This window comes from Somniosus microcephalus, chromosome 18 (genome assembly GCF_052327205.1).
Source record: "Somniosus microcephalus isolate GS21.2 chromosome 18, FLI_Smic_1.0, whole genome shotgun sequence".
In the NCBI taxonomy this organism is placed as follows: Eukaryota; Metazoa; Chordata; class Chondrichthyes; order Squaliformes; family Somniosidae; genus Somniosus; species Somniosus microcephalus.
Window position 1 is genome coordinate 25,228,051 of NC_141004.1, and position 22,862 is coordinate 25,250,912.

Below are 22,862 nucleotides of genomic sequence, written 5' to 3' on the forward strand. Positions count from 1 at the left end.
GAGCAGTGAAGACCAGAGAAAAGGTAAATCCACAGTGCAAAATGACGGAGCTGGTCTTTTGGAAGAAGCCTGCTTTCTTATTGACTGTGTTTGATTCGTTATCTAGTACCTTTGAACTTTAAATACTTTCTGCATTTCCTCCCACATTTGCTTTGTTCACAATCATTTGGTTGATAATTTATTGAAATTTCTGCTGCAATGCTTTCTTTGCTCAGATGAAACATTAACATGCTGTCAATGTTTTCTATGCTGTAGGATATACGTATCCAGTTTATATACTGATCAGTATAGAGCAGACACATTGTACAAAAGTCTCCCACCAGCATTGTTCTGGGAACAAGAGGAGCAAGATGGTGAAGGTCATTCTCTGTGCTGGTAAGTGAATACCCAAAGGAAAACAGAAATGTCAAAGTGATTTAAAAATTTTAAACTTCAATAAATGCTGCAGTGTCCATTTGATGTTTTTCTTGTTATTTTAGTGGGGCTGGTCCTGCTGTTAGAAGTATACAGTGGTAAGCTGCAACAGATTTTAACCTTTTATTGTCATTCATTGTTAAATTGACTATCATGTTTTTGTTCCCCTTGTTATTTCAATCTGCAAAAATCATAATCTGCAAATGTCTGAGCATTTTCATCAATACCTTTTCCAGCTTGAATTCAAGGCTGATGAATAGGGTGGCCAATTCTTTTTTGGCAAAGGATTTTATACCACTCTAATCAGCTCAGAAGCTAGCAGTTTTGCGGCTTCTGGAAAAGTTTATGCGAAAATGCACTAATTAAGTTGCAAATCTCTCAACAATTCAATTCAATTCAATTTTATTTGCCATATGTAACCAGTACAAGTACAAGTACAATGGAATGCTTACTCCCCGTAGGGACACGTCAGCTATTTTTACAGCGCCGTGTTCAGAAAGTCAATTCTTTGGCATCCAGTGGCAGTGGGAGCATGATGTCCCTTAGCCGCTCCGTCCTCCTCGTCACCACGGCCTCCTCCTCACTGTTGCCGGCTGGGCTCCACGTGTGGTGGCCTGCTTCTCCCGCTCACCCTCTGGCCACCATTCCGGCACCCCCCCTCCCAGTTGGACTGCGAGTTGTCATGGCTGCTGCTGCGTCCCGATGCGCTGCGCTGCCTCCACCCGACTCGCCGAACACATCCTCCGGTCGCCGCGGCCTCCACCTCACCGTCGCCGACTCCACGGTCCGACGGCCCGGGCCTGCTTCTCCCGCTTCCGGTCCGGCCTCTGGCCGTGGAAAGTGGTCACTGGTCGGCGATGTCCTCCGCCGCGCCCATCATGTCTCTCTGCCCCATGGCGCCGCTCCCGCTGCCGCTCCGACTCCTGCCGGAACTCACTCTTCAAGCTAATGAGTTATGTTGTCTCCGCGGTCACTCAAGTAAATAGTTTTGTGAATGTCACCATTCCATTTATCACGTATTGATGTTATGATTTTTTTATGTCACCATTCCAAATAATACAACAAAACATACTATTTTACAATGATCTAAGTTAATCTAACACTAGTAGTTGTGGGGGAGCTCTCTATTTGAAATTAGAGGCGCTCGCAGCCTTTATGTTCAACTCAACCAAGAGCTCCTTGCCCACACACTTTTAAACCAGGACCGTTAGCTAAATGCCAGTGTGATGCTTTTTATTCCCAACCCCAGCAGATAACAGGAAACCTACATATAAACTTGATTTCAGGCTTTTGTGATTTATTGTCATTTTAACTTGAAAATGCTTCCACTTCTAAGCCATTCTTTTTGAAAATGTATATTCCAATTACATAAATAAGCAACTGATAACTTTTCCCAAAACAGTTTTAGGCAAGGACTACAAGCTGGTTTGTTACTTCACAAACTGGGCCCATAAGAGGGGAGACTGTAAGTTCTTACCAGAAGACATTAACCCCAAGTTATGCACCCATCTTATTTACGCTTTTGCTGTTATTGGCAATCATCATGAAATAGTGGCACAGCAAAAGGATGACGAAGATCTTTACATCTCATTTAATAATCTTAAAAAACGGTATGTGATTTTATATTGTTTCAAATATCTTTGAAGTTATTACAACTTGTGACATAAATTGTACATTCCACCATGAAAGTTCTTCACAAAATATTATCAGAACTATGAAATCTCACTCTCTTTTTAAAATGGGAAATTAGTTTTGGAAAATGATGTATGCAAATACCAACATCTTAACATTAAATGTGCCTGAAATTTATTGTCCTATAATGCAGAAATGAGTCTAAAATAATAAGAAGCCACTCATTGGAAATGTCTCTACGGTAGCCATTAAATATCCTGATTATCCAACTATGCAGAGTTCAGCAATTACAGAAATTGATTACAATGATGACAAATAGAATATTTTTCACAAATCAGTATTGGCATCAAGCACTAAATTCAAGTATAGCATGGTTTTTATTCATGCTAACGATTTATCTGCATTATCCACCTTAACCTTAATCTCAGAGAAGCAACTTTACCGCACCAGCGTGTTATTCATTTGCTAAAGGTCATGAAAGCAGTAGCTTCAGCATCAGGTCTTTCATTCAGCAGATATTTTAACATCAGAATAAAATCAACATGGGTTTTGTCAATGACAATCTTCAGTTAAAATAGTCAAAAGTAGTGTTCAATCTCGACGAATGAAAGAAAATAAGGTCGTCACCATCATTTTTTGAAAAAATTAGATTTTTCTTTACGGTCTTTGTTCTCTTTTAAAAATACCCATCATCTCTTCTGATTTTCACAGAAATCCAAATTTACGAACACTCTTATCGGTCGGTGGCTGGAATTTCGGAACTGAAAAGTAAGATACATTTTCAATAGTGATTTTCTACCAATACAAAAACATTATAACTTTAAGTACGACAATGACACAAGCAATACAGAAATGTGTGAAATTGTGTACCAGAAGAAATGGGTATGAGCCCAGCGGGAGCAAATGGCATCAGATAATTATAGAAAGTGAAACCGTTTACAGTTAGTTTCTGAAGGTATCTCAGCGTTTTTCACTGGCATATTGACTGTTGTGGCACCAATATGCTCGAGGCAAAATCCATGCTTAAGCCAATGTATTGTAATGTTGCACCAATACAATTCGTGAGTGTTATACTTAATACATCACCTCAAATTTCTGCCACTGCTACCACCACCAATGCCAGACCTGTAACCATCTCCATTTCACTCTAGATGCTCTCTACAGTCACAATCCAAGTTTCGGATAAAATGTCTAATTGTGCTGCTGGGTGTTTACAGTTCAAGTGGGTGTAGAATGAAGATTTTACACTGCTACCATGATGCTTCACTGAAATCCTGGTGACAACATTGCATCTCGTTTCTGGGAGCACCAAGATAATGAATACCATTCAATTTTATAATTCTTTCTGCAACAGAAATAATACAGCTTGGGATTTTACCGCACTAACTTTTTAATGCTTTGGTTTTGCTGAAGCTTTATTATCCTCCTGGGGACACAAATAACTCACAAGCAATTAAGATGCTGACTGTAGTACAGTTATGAATGCGCATTTTAAGAGATTAAAAATATATGCAAAGGTTATATTTGGAGTAGGTAGGCATCCATCTAATCATACAGAACTAAATATCTATAGAATAGATAAACCAGGGGACACCAAATAAGATTCAAGAACAGAGCTTAGAGAGAGAGATTTTCCAATAGACACTGTTCGCATATCAATGATTAATATGCTCTTACCAAATTCCTCTGTGCTTTTTACCAGTCATTAACCTGTTTATTTTAAACAGGTTATTACTAGTGTTATTAAAGCAGACAGAGGAATTTAGCATGTGTGTGTTAAGCATCTGTACAGGAACAGCGCTGGCAAGAAAATATATCTAATAAAGTCTCCGTGAAATAAAATCTAGCTGAATGCTTAACCTTCAGTTATTGTATCAGTATTTGATCTGAATGACTATCACTCACAAACCAATAACACAACCTCTTATTGCAATGGAACTATAACTCCGACCATATGACATCTCCTACTATAATGGTTCTGAAGTGGAAAAATAACCCCTGCTGCATTGCAGTCAAGTTTGCCTGACTAATGTAATCAGACTCTGGAAGGGAAGCGCTGGAGGAATCCCCGACATATCTACCTGTCCAGCAACAATGGAGTCTCTCCCCTCCCCGCCACTCACTGTCACAGAAAATCAGATTTATGAGAATAAGCACAGGAATTAATCTGAATGAAAATATTAAAAATTTAGTTATCCACTGGAGAGTGGAAAAAATAAGGGTGTTTAAGAGAATAAGGTGGATAAAAAGCCACTGCAGGACAAGTGATGGGAATATTCTACCACAAATAGAAGCAGACACATACAACTCATTTCAAAAGATGACTAGTATATGCAAAACACCATCCAATGGAAATGTATTCTTCTTTATTATAGAAACCTGAAAAACTTCAAATACTTAGTTCAACTTACAGGTGTTTCAAAGGAGAATTATTTTTGTAATTAATTAGGACTGTGCCATATCACATACATTGAAAAGTGTACCCAAGAACTGCATTGTATTACAGTACATTCCACTGTTATCCAAATGTAGAGTTTTGAAGGAGAGATGATTCTGGAATTGATAAAATTTTGTTTATAGTTATAAAAAGGGAGTTGCTCAGCCATCCATGAACAAGGCTAGAAACTTCACTCATGCAAATTACTCTAACTATATTTTTTCCCCCAAAACATATATCTGTGTCAGATTCACTGCCATGGTTTCCAGCAACGAAACTCGTCTAACATTCATTAAATCTGTGATCGAGTTTCTACGGAAAAAAGAATTTGATGGTTTAGATCTGCATTGGGAGTATCCAGCGTTTAAGAGAAGCCCACACGAGGACAAGCAGCGCTTCACACTCTTGGTTCAGGTGAATAATATGCTACAAATCTATTATTTATCAGGGGATCCAATCTATAAATTAAAAAAAAAAATTGATATGTAGATCATTACACTCAGTCTCAAAATGCATGAAAAAGACCAGTCAACTTTTCTTAATGAGAAAAATTATAATAAGTGTCCACATTTACCTTTTACACCCATTTGGTGGGTTAGCAGCAATGTATTTGGAAGCTAACGGAATGCTAGCCTTTATCTCAAGATGGTTGGAAAACAAAAGTGATGCTTCAGTTTTACAAAGTCTTGATCGGACCCCATCTGGAGAATTGCGTTCAGGTCAGGAAAGTTGTATTGGTCTTGGATGGCGTACAATGCAGATTCACCAGAATGATACCGGGACTGAAAGGGTTAAATTAGAAAAAAGGACAGGTTACATAAACTTCACTTGTACTTTCTGGAGTTCAGAAGGTTGAGGGATGATCTAATGGAGGCATATAAAATGATTCACCACATGGGGAATTATCAACCACAGTTGTGCCAACATGAAGAAATGCTCATCTGAGGCTGGGCACTCAAGAAGGATTGTCATCCCAGGGTGCTCTTGTCAGCTTTACAGTGTCTAGGTATAAGTTTTTTTTCCCACAGTTGTTGGAAGATGATCAGCTGCCCTTTCTTCACAGAGGGATGGCGTAATCCACAGAAGAAAAAATGAGAAGCGTAATACATTTTTTAAAAAGTTACAAAAAAAAACTTAATACATTTGCAATCTGTAGCAGGTTATGTACCATTGTTATAACCTTCTCAAACTCATTACTATTTGTTAATAAATAGGAACTTCTAGAAGAGTTTAAGAAGGAATCCAATGAGAGCAGCAAACCAAGATTGCTGCTTTCAGTTGCAGTGGCGTCTGGCATAAGAAACATTCAAGCAGGCTATGAAATAGAAAAGATTTCAGAGTATGTACAAGCTATTTATGTCAAGTATATTTTGCGACTGAAGCCGTTTTCATCACTTAATACCCTAACTATATCAACTATATTCCTGAAAATGATAACCAAGACTTCGAATAAGGGCCCTACCGCTACCATACTGAATGCAATAAATGTTTCAAACATCAGGAACATGAGACAAAAAGTCAGACGAAACATCTATACCCACGGGGTAAGGGTGCAGATTAAATTATCAGGCAAAGAAGGAGTATAAATGGGTTTAAGAGACAAGTAGAGTCGCTTTTAGTGAGAGAAGGCATTGAAAGATATGTTGAGAAGTCAGGTGGGCGAGTTGGATTTCTGAAAACAGGACAGGTTTGATGGGTATAATGGCCTTTTCCTGTGTCTTAAAATTCATGATCTTATAAATGATGAAGATTAGCAAATACATTGCAGAGGTTGAGGGAGCAGGAAAGATGATCATCATTGCTATTCCTCATCAGTGCTCACTAGTGGCAGGGTCAATGTATGTCGTAGAAACTTCCTTCAATACCATCCTCGACACTTATTTATTTTTGTTTTGTGCAGGCACGTGGATTTTATCGGTGTGATGACTTATGAGTTCCATGGTCCATGGGATCTTAAAACGGGACCTAATAGCCCTCTGTACAAGAGTTCGACTGACTATAATGATGATAAATACTTTAATGTAGTATGTATATACATTAAAAAATATCACTTTTTCATCTTTCCATTTATAATTTCTCTCAAGTTCTCTTGAATTACTAATGCGAATTTGGGAAGTCAGTTCAAGTAAAATGTTTTCCTTGTAGGAATTTGCTACAAACTACTGGAAAGAAAATGGTGCTCTTGCAGAAAAACTGTTGGTTGGATTTCCAACATATGGGCGTACTTTTACACTTTGTACCCATGATAGCAAACCCGGTGCTTCAGCGTGCGGTCCCGCAACACCAGGGAATTGCACTAAAGCAGCTGGGATTTTGGCATACTATGAGGTATGGCTTGATATTTATACACAAAATTATGTCAACAACTTATATTACCAATTTTACCAAAAAAGGACTGTAGCACATATCAATTCACCATGAACATTACTAGTTACTGTGACCATTACTAATTACCAACATGTTAAATCCCTAATGAAATAGTTAAATATTTATCATAACAATTGTATTCCCATTGTTTTATTTACTGAAAATATAGCAAGAATATGCTGCATGCCAGAGTGAGTGCCTGGATTAAAATATATAACCTGTCTGTATACAAACCCCCATTTGTATCCCCATTCCCTGAATTTCCAAACCAATCACATCGTCGCTAATACAATTTAATTAATTTGTAAGCAAGTTGTTTAAATGAAACCCCATTTGTACATAAACAAAAGATTTGCCCCTCCATCCTCTGCTCTATTCCTCCTGCCCACCCATTCTACTCCCTGAACCTCCACTGTTCCCCATCAGGATGCAGATGTCAGTCATCAGTGCTGCTCCTTCTCCTTCCATCTCTCCAATGAGAGGAAACAATGGAATGTTATCAGAAAGTAAGTCTATCCCATCATCTACAAGTGTCCGACATCGCAGAAATTTCCTCCAACTAAATATTGTGAAGACCAAAGCCATTGTCTTCGGGCCCCACCACAAACTCCATTCCCTAGCCACCGACTCCATCCTGCTCCCTGGCAACTGTCTGAGGCTGAACCAGATTGTTCGCAACCTTGGTGTCATATTCGACCTCCAGAAAAGCTTCCGACCACATATCCATGCCATCACCAAAACTGCCTGTTTCCACCACCGGAACATCGCTCCACTCTGCCCCTGCCTCAGTTCATCGGCTGCTGAAACCATCATCCATACCTTTGTTACCTCCAGACTTGACTATTCCAACGCACTCCTGGCTGGCCTCCCATGTTCTACCCTCCATAAACTTGAGGTCATCCAAAACTCTGCTGCCCATGTCCTAACTCGCACCAAGTCCTGTTCACCCAATCACTGCTGTGTTCACTGACCTACATTGGCTCCCGGTTAAGCAACGCCTCGATTTTAAATGTCTCTTCCTTGTTTTCAAATCCCTCCATGGCCTCGCCCCTCCCTATCTCTGTAATCCCCTTCAGCCCCACAACCCCCTGAGATATCTGCGCTCCTCTAATTCTGCCCTCTTGAGCATCCCTGATTATAATCACTCAACCATTGGTGGCCGTGTCTTCTGTTGCCTAGGCTCTAAGCTCTGGAATTCCCTCCCTAAACCTCTCTTTCCTCCTTTAAGACGCTCCTTAAAACCTACCCCATCTGCCCCAATATCTCTTTATGTGGCTTGGTGTCAAATTCTGTTTGATAACCCTCCTGTGAGGCGCCTTGAGATGTTTTACTACGTTAAATGCGCTATAGAAATACAAGTTGATGATGTTGTTATAGCTGGGAGTTCTTGATACTGACAGTGACTGCCTGAACTGGGAAAGTATTCCATTTCCCCCAATATCAACATGCTTCACTTTGATGAGCACAAAATTCACAATAACATTTGTTTTTAAAAGCTATAGTTACAGCTATAATCTGTTGATTATGGAGGGAAAAAGGAGAGAACTGGACACACACGACTTTCTACAGAATATTCCAAACAGCAATATCTTATATAATACTGGTGTCTCATTACATACTTTATAATGTTGATCAGAGTTACTGTCAGAGAAAATATCTTTACACTGTGCTGATAACATCAAGTTCCACTCCAATGGAAGGGAGGGGTTGGGGGACAGAATTAATCAAGGAGGCGGCAGCAGGCAATGGGCATTCATTCATGATGCCATTTTGCATGAATGCCTCTTATCAGGCTTCCTCTAACTGGTAGTTTCAATATATAAACACTGGAACAAGGGACAGCTAATTCCTTTTATAACACTTAAGATTTCACACAAATAGCATCGCCTTTAATTCTGTATAATTATTTCAGATCAGTCTTTTTGTTTAAAAAGGTGGCACTTTTCCATGTAATTACTAATTAAATATTGGGAATGGGTGTTGATAAACCAGCTTCAGATTTGGGACTGCTGGCTGGAATTTGATTTCGGTGCCACTACACTAAATTTCACTGACTCTGAATTTCAAAGTTTTTCCCACATGAATCGAATACCTTCATCTAAAATCTGTATCAGAAATGTGAAATATGTGGCTTTAACGATCCAGAGCTAAAATTGAAGACACGCCTATAATAACTAATGATCCTGTTACCATTAATTGGATTTTTCTTTTTTGAATGTTTTCATTATTCTCTCGGCTTCCCATTATATTTGTCTTCAACTCCTTTTTATTCTGCAATTTGAAGCAACGTCTATTACTTTCTGGAAGTTCAGCTATTCACATTTCAAATGGTTACATTCAGTAACTACACAACTGGGGAGGTATTGTAAAACCAAGGAGCAATATCTTGCTATCTAGAGCTTGCTAATTGTGACAGACTGACGATTAGACTCCAGGCTTCAATAGGTGAAGCTTGCTCTTGGATTAGGCTGCCTCCTGCAGTCTGTGCGATAATGATCCACACTCCGACCAAATCCAAGGGTTCATTTTATATTCAAGGATATATTAGTGCCGGTTATTATTTACCTAATCCAGGTTTGTCTTGCTGTCTAAAAAAAAATCTCTTGTAGTGACAATGAAACACACTTTATAATTCCATGGGCATCAGTGCCTTATTCAAGTGATTATTCTTCACATACAAGTGCACAGAGTAAGTACTGGGAGGCTACTCCACCATGTAGTGATCCATGTAGTGCATCACAGCCAGTCAGATCATATCCGAACCCAAAAGCCACACATTCCAGCAAGGGTAATTGAATAGTAATCAGGAGTGGGAACCACAGCTAATTTTTCCCTTCACTAACCTATTTACATTCTACATGGCCGTGATCTCTAACTCAGTACAGACTGAAAGAACGAACTTGAGAACATAGGATCAGGAATAGGCCATTCAGCCCCTCCAGCCAGCTCTACCATTCAATTAGATCATGGCATGATCTGTACCTCATCTCCATTTACCCGCCTTAGCTCCATATCTAACAAAAATCGATCAATCTCAGTCATGAAAACTTCATTTGTCCCAGCATCCAGAGACTTTTGGGAGAGAATTCCAGATTTCTACTACTCTGTGAAAAAAGTGCTTCCTGATTTCCCTCCCGAATGTACTAGCTCTAATTTTAAAGATTGGACCTGAAATTGCGGTCGGAGGCTTCCCGCGGGCGAATGCCTCCGATCCTCACGAAAAGTACACACCTACCTGGTGCCTCCATATCTTCAGACTCTGGCGTTCCCGGGCCTGCGGGCGTAGGCCTGCGTAAAGACCCACGTATCCCAGGGGCACAGGCAGTTCGCAAGCATCCCTAGGATCACGTGGACCGGCCCAACCAATCAAAAAGGGGGATTCCCATTATGCTTATGTACGGAATCTCCATAAGCATAATAGGAATGATATAAAAGACACATTTTCGCACAACCTAAATTAAAACCATGTTTAAAATGAATTAAAATACAATTTAATTAAACATTTAAAATGTTTAAATTTATTTTTCAAAAAGTTAACTTTTTTTTTTAAAAGGGGCCAAAAATAACCTGAACTAATTTTTAAAGGTTTTTGAATGTTTAAATTATTTTTAAAAATATTTATTTAAACCCTTATGCTGGTAAAAGGCCCCACGCCTGCTTTTACCAGGCGTAACAGTTTCGTGGGCATTCGCAAATAGCCCAACCCTGCGCCAGCGAATGTCCATTTCCTGTGCATGCGGATGATCCGTCAAGCTGAAACTCGACAGCTCACAAGTTCCGGGTTTTCACGCATGCGTACGCGGTCATAGGCCCCATAAAATTCGGGCCATTATGTCCCCTCGTTCTTGATTCCTCCATCAGGCAAAATAGTTTCTTTGTATCTACCCTATCGAACCCTTGTAAACACGTCGATCAAATCACCCCTCAATCAAATCACCCCTCAATCTTCCATACTCAAAAGAACACAACTTGCATTTATATAGCGTCTTTCACAACTTCAGAAGGTCCCAAAGCACTTTACAACCAATCATGTACCTTTGACACAATCGTAAAATAAACACATTTTTGTTAACAGGTATGTGACTTTTTGAAAGACGCCAATAAAGGGTGGATGGAGGAGCAGCAAGTTCCATATGCATACAAAGATGATGAGTGGGTTACTTATGACAATTTGAGGAGCTACGAGAACAAAGTACGTATTTTATAGTTATATTTATTATTCTCTTCCTGCTATAGGCTTATATAACTCATTATATATAATAAATACACCTGGACGGTACAGTGTATAAGGTTGGTTTCACAGTTGGCTTAGATATTTCTGTCACTAGGTAGCATGATACCAGAACTGTAATTTTAATTTTGATACCATTTTAGTGACTTCTGAAGGGATTTATTACTAGACTCCCTTTGTAATTATTATTAATAACTTACATTTTCTATAAACAGTTATCCTGAAAGCTTTTCTCTGCATAGATACAAAACAAATTTGCAATTTTTTTTGGAAGCTCCTAGTCCCTTAGCTTCCCCATCCTGTCCTAAAGGCACTGGCAGTAGCACCCAGTACTTGACCAAGAGGCCTTTCATACTGTGTGAACCTAGACAGCAAGTACTGGCAGGGTATTCAATTGTGGCAATATCACAACTGAGCTTCATTCTGTTCTCACCTAACTGAGATTGGTAGATTTTTGTTAGGGATTAAGGGTTACCGGAGCAAGGCGGGTAGATGGAGTTAAGGTACAGATCAGCCATGATCTAATTGAATGGCGGAACAGGCTCAAGGAGCTGAATGGCCTACTCCTGTTCCTATGTTCCCAACATCCAAACGTATACTTTCAACAAAGAATCACTAAATACAATAAAACTCTGGTCTTATTTTTCCATTTACACACTCAGGGACACAGAGGCCAATTGTATCGCCCAACTGTAGCCTGGTTGATTTCTGCAAAATCCAGGGATGGATGCTGGAACCATATGACTTGGTTCCACAATAGGCAGTGCACTTATCCACTGTGGTATCAGGGACGCATCCCACTCATTTCTATCACAATGTAGTGAAAATAAAGAGTAGCAGTTTAACTCAAATGTACAATGGTACCCACAGCAGTAGCAATGGCTTGCAGCTCTAGTAGAAGCCTAGCATAGTCCCCTCACCTCTCCCCTTGGCCAAGGCATGATACATGCCAATTGGAGACCAACTGAAAGGGAAGAATAGAACAATCTATTTTTTAATTTCTTCCCTTTTAAAAAAAAACCTTTTTATTCACCTATATCCGCTCCTTTCCTAAAAGCATTGACTCCTTAGTGAGGTAAATTTCCACAGGTGCCCAGGCCCCCTGGAGTATCTCACCCAAGTGGCCATTCTTTACTATGGCTTAGACAGTGGGTGGCAGCAGACTCAAGCACAAGGACAGCACAGCCAAGCCACATCCTCTCAATTCCCAAATTCCACAATACTCACTTCAAGAATAGGTTACTGGATAGCAATCAGGCACAGAATTGCTCTGCACTGCCTAATCACAGGCTTTTGAGGCTACCTGAACCCTTTACCACCACCCTGGCGGAGATCAACTAATTGAGCACGGTGAGTGAGCGTAGGGTATTCATGGTCATTCGGCTCAGTTGCTCACCCTGTAAACCACCTTCTTCTTAGGCAGTCCCTCGGGACTGAGGGTGACTTGCTTCCACGTTAAAAATGAGTTCGCAGGTGACTGATGAGTCCAATGCGGGACCAACAGTCTCTGTCGCAGGTGGGGCAGACGGTGGTTGAAGGGGCAGGTGGCTGGGGTTGATGTGCGCGCCTAGCGCTGTTTGCGCTTGGGCGAAGAGTCTCAAGGTGTTCGGCCCCTTCCCGGATGTTTCTCCTCCACTTTGTGCGGTCTTGGGCCAGGGATTCCCAGGTGTCAATGGGGATATTACACTTTTTCCAAGGAGGCTTTGAGGGTGTCCTTGAAGCGTTTCCTCAGCCCACCTGGGGCTCTCTTGCCGTGCCGGAGCTCTGAGTAGAGCGCTTTTTTTGGGAGTCTCGTATCGGGCATGCACCAGGGAGCACCGTTTTATTTTTACACTCGGAAATCTGGATAAGGGATCAAGACCCATAATATAGGACACCATCAAGGTTAAAAGAGTGTTCCAAATTCTATTCATGTAGGTGGAATGGTTGAAAAATAATAGCTTTGGAGGTGCAATGGTTTGGACAATCGACATGGATGATTTCAAAGGTACTTTCTGTAACCAAGGAAAGTCACCCCTTATTAATAAGCTGAAGACTATGCTTTCTGCAGATTCTAAACCTGAAGAAGATTCCTCAGGTAATTAATTACATTTAATACAGCTTCTCAGAACCAGATTAATATTTATAATTTTGGAATAAAGCACTATCTGAACCACTTCCTGGTTTTATTCTATAATCAATCACCATGATTATTTTCATGATCTCTACTACATGTGCATTTTTGAGTACATTTCATAAAATTAAATGTCCTTACAGGGACGGACATCACAACATAAAGGAACACCAACAGCAGAATAGATTCTGAAGCATCCTCATTGTGGGAGCCACCATTCGTTAATCTGCAAAAACAATATAGTTTCATGTTTTAAATACCTCAAATGCTTCTTTTCTCCTCTCAAACACATGCAGTTAGAAACTATTTTATGCTTATTTTGTTGACCATTTTATCAGAATTTTCTCTTTTCAATTGGGCTCATGCTGCACACTACTAGTATCAAACACAATTAATATACCTTTGTCTTCCATTTTATTTACGGTATTACTGGTAAACTGTATTTCCTGATTTCAATCTATTCTTGCTTTTTAGCCATTTATGTGACACCTTATCGAATGCCTTTTGGAAATCCAAATACAGTATATCTACTGGTTCCCCTTTATCCACCCTGCTCGTTACATCCTCAAAGAACTCTAATAAATTGGTAAAACATGGTTTCCTTTTCATAAAACCATGTTGACTCTGCTTAATTGTATTATGATTTTCTAAATGTCCTGCTACTACTTCCTTAATAATGGATTCCAGCATTTTTCCAATGAGAGATGTTAGGCTAACTGGCCTATAGTTTCCAGCTTTCTGCCTCCTTTCTTGAATAGGGGTGTAGTGTGTGGTCAGCTTTGCCTCTGACTCCTGAGCATTTCGAATCGCTCCCACTCTCTTGGTTCTAGACCTGGACTTATTTGGGGGTTGTAATGAAATTGCAGCAAACAACTGAATTTGATACAAGAACTTTGGTTTTTATTCAAGACAAGAAAATATACACAACACAATAATCTTATCACTCTAAAAGGGGGAACACTTCGGAATGACAATAGACAAAATACTTCACCCCTCCCAATCCCACTACACTAACTAGGTTGGATTCCAGAGGACCAGGGAAATGCTCACCAAACGCAGGAATAGTTTGCAGAGTGGGAAAAACTTGCAGATCTTCGGTTTCTTCTGAGTTGGTTTCTTGTTGGTCGCGGTGGCCCAGTATTACCTGGTTGTTGGTAATATCGTTAGTTGTTTGTTTCTTGGGGCCCTTGGTTGCCGCGATTCCTTTCCGTTCTCCTTCTGTTGTCCTTCCGTCGATTGTCCCAAGGCTGATGTCTTTCGAATGAGCTGTGCCTCTTTCTGTCTGTCCGAACTGTACTGCTGTCTTCAATTCACTGACTGCTGTTTCAATTCTCTGTTTCTGTGTAAAAGCAGGCCTCAATTATACTGTTTTGAGGCCTTGCTTATCTGCCCGCCAAATCTTCTCTGGCTCTTGTTAATTTTGGTGGGTTCGTTAACTTTAATAGTTTTTAAATTCTTAAGAGTTCCGGGGCTGGTCCCATCTATTTTTAATTGACTTTTAACTAGTTTCGAGATTGCTTCGAAATCAGTTTTAAGTGTGCAAAGTGTTTCTCCGAGTGGTTAATCTGTTGTTCAACTGTCTTCTCCTGCTGGGGCCAGGGTCTCTTTTGTTGATTAGTGGCATGTATTGTATTATTCATATTCTTGATGACCCTGTAGGTTTTGGCAGGAACTGTCCTTCCATGGGCCTATTGTCTTTATGTGGAATGACTGAGACGGTCCAGAACATTCCCAGACAATCTGGCCTTTGCCAATACTCAAACTGTTTGTATTACAGTGCCCAACCCAACTCCTTTGTTGCAGCTTTCCACAGGCCTGGACATGCCTTTTAATAGCCAAATCCTGGGGTTTTGATTTTAAGCCCCTTTTGGCCCAATATTCTTTCAAACAGTCCAAAATCTCTTCTTTCCTTGGTTTGGGGGAATCTGTAGAATTTTGCGAGCCTTACAGGGGCATTACATTTGCGGTTTTCCAATCCGCTGGAATCTTTCCAGAATCTTGGGAATTTTGGAAGATTACAACCAATGCATCCACTATCTTTGCAGTCACTTCTTTTAAGACCCTAAAGGTGCAGGCCATCAGATCCAGGGGACTTGTCAGCCTTTACTCCCATTAGTTTGCCTTGCACTTTTTCTCTAGTGATAGTGATTGTTTTAAGTTCCTCCCTCCCTTTTGCCCCTTGATTTTCCACTATTATTGGAATACTGTGTGTCTTCGACTGTGAAGACAGATACAAAATATTTGTTCAAAGTCTCTGCTATTTCCTCGTTTCCCATTATTAATTCCCCAGTCTCATCCTCTAAGGGACCAACGTTTACTTCAGCTACTCTTCATTTTTATATACTTATAGAAGCTCTTACCGTCTTTTTTTATATTTCTTGCCGGTTTATTCTCAATCTATTTTCTCCCTCTATTATTTTTTTAGTCATCCTTTGCAAGTTTCTAAAAATTTCCCAATCTTCTAGCCTACTACTAATCTTCGCAACTTTGTATGTCTTTTCTTTCAATTTGATACCCTCCTTAACTTCCTTAGTTAGCCATGGATGGTTCATCCTTCTCAGTCTTTCTCACTGGAATATATCTTTGTTGAGAGTTATGAAATATCTCCTTAAAAGTCTGCCACTGCTTATCTATCGTCTTACCTTTTAATCTATTTCCCCAGTCCACTTTAGCCAACTCTGTGTCTTCATACCTTTGTAATTGCCTTTATTTAAGTTTAAGACATTAGTTTCAGACCTAAGTTTCTCACCCGCAAACTGAACGTGAAATTCTATCATGTTATGATCACGCTTCCCTAGAGACTCCTTTACTACGAGATTAATTAATCCTGTCTCATTACACATTACCAGATCTAAAATAGCCTGTTCCCTGGTTGGTTCCACAATTATTCTAAGAAACTGTCCTGAATACACTCTGAACTCATCCTCAAGGCTACCTTTGCCAATTTGATTTGTCCAATCTATATGAAGATTAAAATTGCCCACGATTATTGCAGTACCTTTCTTACAAGCCCCCATTATTTCTTGATTTATACTACAGTGTAGCTACTGTTAGGGGGCCTACAGACTACTCCCACCAGTGACTTCTTTCCCTTATTATTTCTTATCTCCACCCAAACTGATTCTACACCTTGGTATTCTGAGCCAAGATCATTTCTCACTACTGTACTGATCTCATCCTTTATTAACAGAGCTACCCCACCTCCTTTTCCTTTCTGCCTATCCTTCCAAAATGTCAAATACTCCTGAATATTCAGTTCCCAGCCTTAGTCACCTTGCAACCACCTCTCTGTAATGCTATCAGAACATACCCATTTATTTATATTTGTGCCGTCAATTCATCTATCGTGTTACGAATGCTGCATGCATTCAGATAAAGAGCCTTTAATTTTGTCTTACCATTTTTCCCTACTCTGAACCTATTTGCTGGTGCACTCTTATACTTGTACGCTCTGTCCCTTCCTGTCACATTCTGGTTATCATTACCCCTATCGCTACCCTGCACTATTGCCTTGTCCTTCCTCTTTAACTTTCTAAGCTTCCCCTCACCTGAACCCTTAAACCTACGCTAATGATTCCCAGCTTTTTCAAAATTCGGTGTTTGCGCTCCAGGAAGAAAATGGAGCGCTAAATCAAGCACTCCACTTCCTTCCTGGAGCGCTAAAGGATGCAGGCGGGGCGGTAGTGGTGCAGCGCTGCCATGATCAGAGGCTCCTTCCCTCCCTTAAAGGGAAGGGCCATCGCTGCAGGCTCTGCATTAGGACCAGTTAGCTGGTCCCTGATGGCAGCCGCGATCTGGCCCGATCATCCCCATGCACTCCAGCAGAGTGCTGGGCTGATCGATCGTGGCTCAGGAGCAATCGAAAAAAATCATGAAGCATTGTTAAAATTTTTCTCCTACCTGCGCCAACATCCCCTTTTATCTGTGCCTCCAAAGTTCCTGGCATCCCGAACACCTCCTGCAGCTGTCGGTGTCATCACCCGGTGATGCTGCAGGGGGCAGAGCCGAAGTTCGGGTCCGGCGCGACACACACGGCAATGACGTCACGATCTCCATGCGCAGGAGATCATGGCGCAAAGTGTTACCACCAGTGCAAGCCTCTCAGCCAAATTAGCAGGAGTCGTTCATCGCGCCACGCCCAGTCGTTAAGTCATTGGCGCCCCGTTAAGCCCCCCCCCCCCCGAGGCGCTAACCAACCAAATGTCTCCCCCTTAGTGTCCCTATTCCCGTCCCAACTTTGAATGAGACTCACTTGTAAAATTAATTTTTCAGGGCCAGAGAGGTTGTTCAGCAGTAATTATCACACCATTAAAAACTCACTTACTCCTGACTGCACCAGCCATAACTTTTTCAGCCATTTTTAGCGCAGAACTACTGGGCAAGTGCAGCAAGTTCACGTTGTTGCAGTTATTTTAATGCAGAGTCTAGTGGAGAGGACTGCAACAGCGCATCCTGTGGAGCAGCAGGTTATCTTTGACAGCAACTTCCAGGTTTCCGCGTTTAATTGTGCACACGCGTACTCCAGATGTTGCTGTGCGATTTCCTCCATTCTCAGTGAGCGCTGATTACCTCATCCTTATTCTCATCGCAAATTCCAGGCCAATGTTTAGTTATATTTGTGTGAAGAGTTTATTCAAATTTTGAATGAGCATTTTTTCAACAGCTAATAAAGCTGATCCAATCAACACTTAGATTACTGAACGTAGTGAATGGCATCAAATTCCAGCATAATTGGTGGTATGAATGTTCACATGAACTATCTCTATATTACTTTTATAAGGCTGCTTCTCCGATATCCAGTACTGGAGGAGCAGAAATTTTATCCAATTAAATATTGGGAAGATCGAAGCCATTGTCTTCAGGCCTGCCACAAACTCCATTCACTAGCCACCGACACCTTCCCTCTCCCTAGCATCTGTCCGAGGCTGAACCAGACTGTTTGCCACCTTGGTGTCATATTTGACCCAGAAATGAGCACCCGACCACATATCCATGCCATCACCAAGACTGCCTATTTCCACCTCTAACATCACCCGTCTTCACCCCTGCCTCAGCTCATCTGTGGCTGAAACTCTCATCTATGCCTTTGTTACCTCTAGACTTGACTATTCCAACACACTCCTGGCTGGCCACCCACAGTCTACCCTATGTAAACTTGAGGTCATCCTAACTTGCACCAAGTCCCGTTCACCCATCACCCCGGTGCTCGCTGACCTACATTAGTTCCCGGTTAAGCAAAGCATCAATTTTAAAATTCTCATCCTGGTTTTCAAATCCTTCCATGGCCTCACCCCTCCCCATCTCTGTAATCTCCTCCAGCCCCACAAAACTCTCCTCTAGAGAGATATCTGCGATCCTCTAATTCTGGCCTCTTGAGCATCCCTGATTTTAATCGCTCAACCATTGTGGTGGTCGTGCCTTCAGCTGCCTAGGCCCTAAACTTTGGAATTCCTTCCCGAAACCTCTCCGCCTCTCTTTTCTTGTTTAAGAAGCTCCTTAAAACCTACCTCTTTGACAATCTGTCCTAATTTCTCCTTGTGTGGCTCGGTGTCAAATTTTGTTTCATAACACTCCTGTGAAGCGCCTTGGGACATTTTACTACATAAATGCTATACAAATGCAAGTTGTTGTTCTTATTACCACAAATGATTACTAACAGTTAACTGGCTAAATAAAGAAAGAAAGGACTTGCATTTACAAACCACTTTATCACATCCTTGGGACATCCCAAAGCACTTTACAAACAATGCGTTACTTTTGACGTGCAGTCACTGTTCTTACGTAGGCAAATGGGGCAATCAATTAGTGCATAACATCCCACAAACATTAAATGAAGGACCGGATAATCTATCTTTGATGATACTTGTTGAGGGAAGAATGTGTGTCAGAATATTGGGGAAAATGTCCTTTTCTTTGAATAGTGCCATAGGATCTATTAAGTCTGCTTGCAAAGGCAGCCAAGGCCTCAGTCATATCATAGAATCTTGTAGCACAGAAGGAGGCCAACCGACCCATTGTGCCTGTGCCAGCAAAAAACTAGAAATTCAAATGCAGCCCAGACAGACGAGGTGAAAGGCTCTCCTGCCCGTTACCTAGAAGGCTCCTAAATAAATGATCGTGGGCAGTCTCAATCCAGTTTCTAATGGACGTGTGCGCAGAACACAAGACTGCCTCTAACTTGGCACTGAATCGGTAACCTTACTTACCGGCCATAGGAATAGAAAAGATGTCACACTGATGCATTAAGAATGCTCTTCTGAGGGTGGGCTGAGGCACAGTGATGTGAGCAAGCATTTAAAGGGTATAAAATTCAACAACAAAAAAAGTGGAGGGAAAAAAAAACAAGAAATAAAGACTTTGTCATTTCATTGAACATTAAAGTCTCGCTACCTTTTTAAAGTTGCTCCTTAAAACCTACCTCTTTGATCAAGCTTTTGGTTACCTGTCCCTAGTATCTCTATGTGGCTCAGTGCACTGTCCTGTGAAGCATCTTGGGACGAAGGCGCTATATAAATGCAAGCTGTCGATAGCGAAACCCATGGAATGATTTGAAGCCTGAAGACATTGGGCCGGATTTTCCGACCCCCACGGGTGCGTACACACCCATAGGGGCCTCGCAAGTGCCGGTTTCAGGCATGTGAAGCGCATGCGCTGAAAACCGGCACTTGCTCTCCGTCAAGAATTCTCATGACAGATCATCCGCCTGCTCGGGAAAAGTGCCTCTGCGGGTGGAGAGTTGCGCTTTTTGCACAACCTCCACCCGCTGAAAGGCCGTGGAATTCTTACGCCCGGTAAAAGTGTGTTGGAAAAAGAGAAAAATTAAATTTGATAACTCATTTATAAATTTAAAACGATGCTGGAAATCCAAAATAACAGACGCTGGAAAAACTCAGCAGGCCAGGCAACATCCGTGGAGAGAGAAATAGAGTCAACGTTTTGAAGGGGGGTTTCGACCTGAAACATTGACTCTATTTCTCTCTCCACCGATGTTGCCTGGCCTGCTGAGTTTTTCCTGTGTCTTCTGTTACTATAAATTTAAAATACTCTTCAAAAAAGTTTTTCAGCCCTGTAAAAACATTCCCCCCCTCAAAACATAATTTTTAAAAAATATTTAATTAAATGGAATTTTAATTATGTAATTTAAAAAAACTTTATTTAATGTTTGTATGTTTTTAAATGTGATCCCCATTCACAACTTTTGACAGTTCTGTGCGTAGAGAACTGTCAAAAGTATGAAGGGGGATTCCCTTCTTTCATTGGTTGGGCTGGCCCACGTGATTCCAGGAACCACATGGGTACCTGGGTCTCTGCGCATTTCCAACAGGAGGCGCCCAGGATCCGAAGCCTCGGGATCTACTGAACCAGCAGGTAGATTTTTTCCCGATCATTGGCATCCGCCCGCAGGAAGCCTCCGATCGGAAATTCAGGGCCATTTTAATGTTATTTACAGATCATAAACGCTACCTTCCTGTCAAGTTAAATATATTGGTGTTTCTTCTTTCAGCCTCAACAAATCCACAGCATATTTTGTGCCCTGATCTGGAATTCTGTCGTGATAAAAGGGATGGTAACTATCTAGTTGTGTGTGCTGTGGACAGCTTTTATCTGTGCACCAACAAAAGCACCGACATACAGACCTGCCCCAGGGGCACCAGCTACGACGTCATCAAAGATAAATGTGTCTGGCCACCCAGACTATTTCCGGCAATCAATTTAGCAGACAACAACTTTTGCAAAGGCAAACCTGATGGTAATTATGCGATTCCACATCCCACATATTATAAATGCAATGTTGATGGAACACAGGTAAAGCAGTGTCCCACTGGTCTACTCTATCATGCAATCAGCAGGAACTGCGACAATGTACATAAGTTTGCCGACTTTGATGTGACCTTTTGCGATAATAATCAGGACGGTACCTACCCAATCCCAGGCAGACCAACCAAATTCTACCACTGTTCCAATAAGGATACCAACATAGGGAGATGCCCTAAGGGAAGTGTCTATAATAATTTCTGTAAATGTTAGACTAACGTTATGAAGAACAAACCCACACTGAATAGCAATAAAAGTAGTTTTAACAACTACAATGTTAAACTGATTTTACTAGATTGCAGCAACATTGAGTGTGCATTAACACAAGGCTGATAGCACAAATAAAATATTTAATTACATCATATTGTTTAGATTTAGAATTTCCAAAACTCGGCCATCTGCATCTTGGCCCGCACTAAGACTCATTTGCCTCTTGTGCTGTCCTTGCTGACTGACATTGGCTCCATCTCATTCACCATACTAAATTTAAAATCGTCATCTTAAAACTCTTCCATGTTATCTGTCCACCCTAACTCTGCAACCTCCCCCAGCCTTAAATAGCCCCCTCCTGCACCTGTCGGACCATTGCCTCTGACCTTTTGTTCATCTCCCAGTCCCTTCACTGCCTCAGTCTTACCTTCTGGAACTCCCTTCCCAATTCCCCCTCCCCTCTATTGCTTTCTCCTCCTTTAAAACCCATCTTTTCAACCAAGTTTTTGGTCAACCTCCGAATCTCTTTCTCTCTGTGTCTTGACATCTGCTCCTATCTCATTTCAATTTGTGAAGCACCTTGCGACTGATTTTACAACCTCAAGGGCACTATGCAAATGGAAATTGTTGTAGATTTGAACAGACAAATTGGTTATAAAAATCATTGATTAAATGCTAATGGATTTTTCTTCCACTTCAGGAGATACTTGATTTCTGCCAACTAAGCGGATAATGATCCTTCAAAGCTTTAATACATATGGTGTATAAAGCTTGGTTATAAATGACAGACATACCACATAGCAAAGCACCCAAGTGTAGTTAAACAAATAAGAAATAGGTTTGAAATTCAAGGTGTATCTTACATTGACAGTGTTCATTTACACCAGGAAATAGTCTTACTTTATCACTCAAGAATGTGCAACCAAATAACGTGTTTAGTCAGAGAAAATGGAAAAGAAGCAATCAGTTCACAAATCATATTCAGAAATTCTGGGCTACCGAAGTCTTAAGAGGTGTAAACCAAATCTCAACCATTCCAAGCATGGCAACATAGTTCTGTTACTAAACTCATTGCATATAACAAAATACCGTACAGGTCACAGTACAATGCCTCATTTCTAAAAGTGGATGTGACTACCCAATAAACTTAGGCAACTCCTACACAAGCATTGAAGTTGTCATGTCTTGCACGGTCATCTGTTAGGTACTTTGTTATGCACAGATAGATTGTTATGCACAGATTGATGCAGAGTTTAGTAGCAAGAACAAACTTGCATTTATATAGCACTTTTCACATCCTTGGGACATCTGAAAGCCAACGAATGACTCTTGAATTACAATCAGAGTTGTTTTGTGGGCAAACACGATAGCCAATTGGAGCACAGCAAGGTTTCCACAAACATGAAATGAATGAATGGCCACATAATCTATTTTTGGTGGTGCTGGTTGAGGAATAAAATGTTGGCCAGAACATCCGGAGAACTCTTTGAATAGTGTCATGGGAACTTTTATGTCCACCCGAGAGGCAGACAGGCCCTCAGTTTGTCTGGCCTTCTGACTCAGGAGCAAGAGTGTTACCATAGATCCAATGTTAACAATGCGTTTTCTTGTTTGAAATGGATGAGATTTCATTTCCACGGAGA

The 22,862-nt window shown here is 41.0% G+C and overlaps 1 protein-coding gene across 1 annotated transcript; it reads left to right on the top strand.

Moving 5' to 3' along the window:
* The first annotated feature begins 244 nt into the window (after window positions 1–244).
* LOC147105140 (acidic mammalian chitinase-like) lies at window positions 245–22,385 on the top strand. The gene is made up of 11 exons (XM_086011234.1): window positions 245–375; window positions 480–512; window positions 1,817–2,024; window positions 2,758–2,814; window positions 4,732–4,897; window positions 5,698–5,822; window positions 6,384–6,507; window positions 6,629–6,811; window positions 10,926–11,042; window positions 12,999–13,158; window positions 20,699–22,385. Exons 1-11 carry the CDS (start codon window positions 351–353, stop codon window positions 21,220–21,222), a joined length of 1,722 nt encoding a protein of 573 aa, XP_085867360.1. The 5' UTR covers window positions 245–350; the 3' UTR covers window positions 21,223–22,385.
* Window positions 22,386–22,862: the final 477 nt, after the last annotated feature.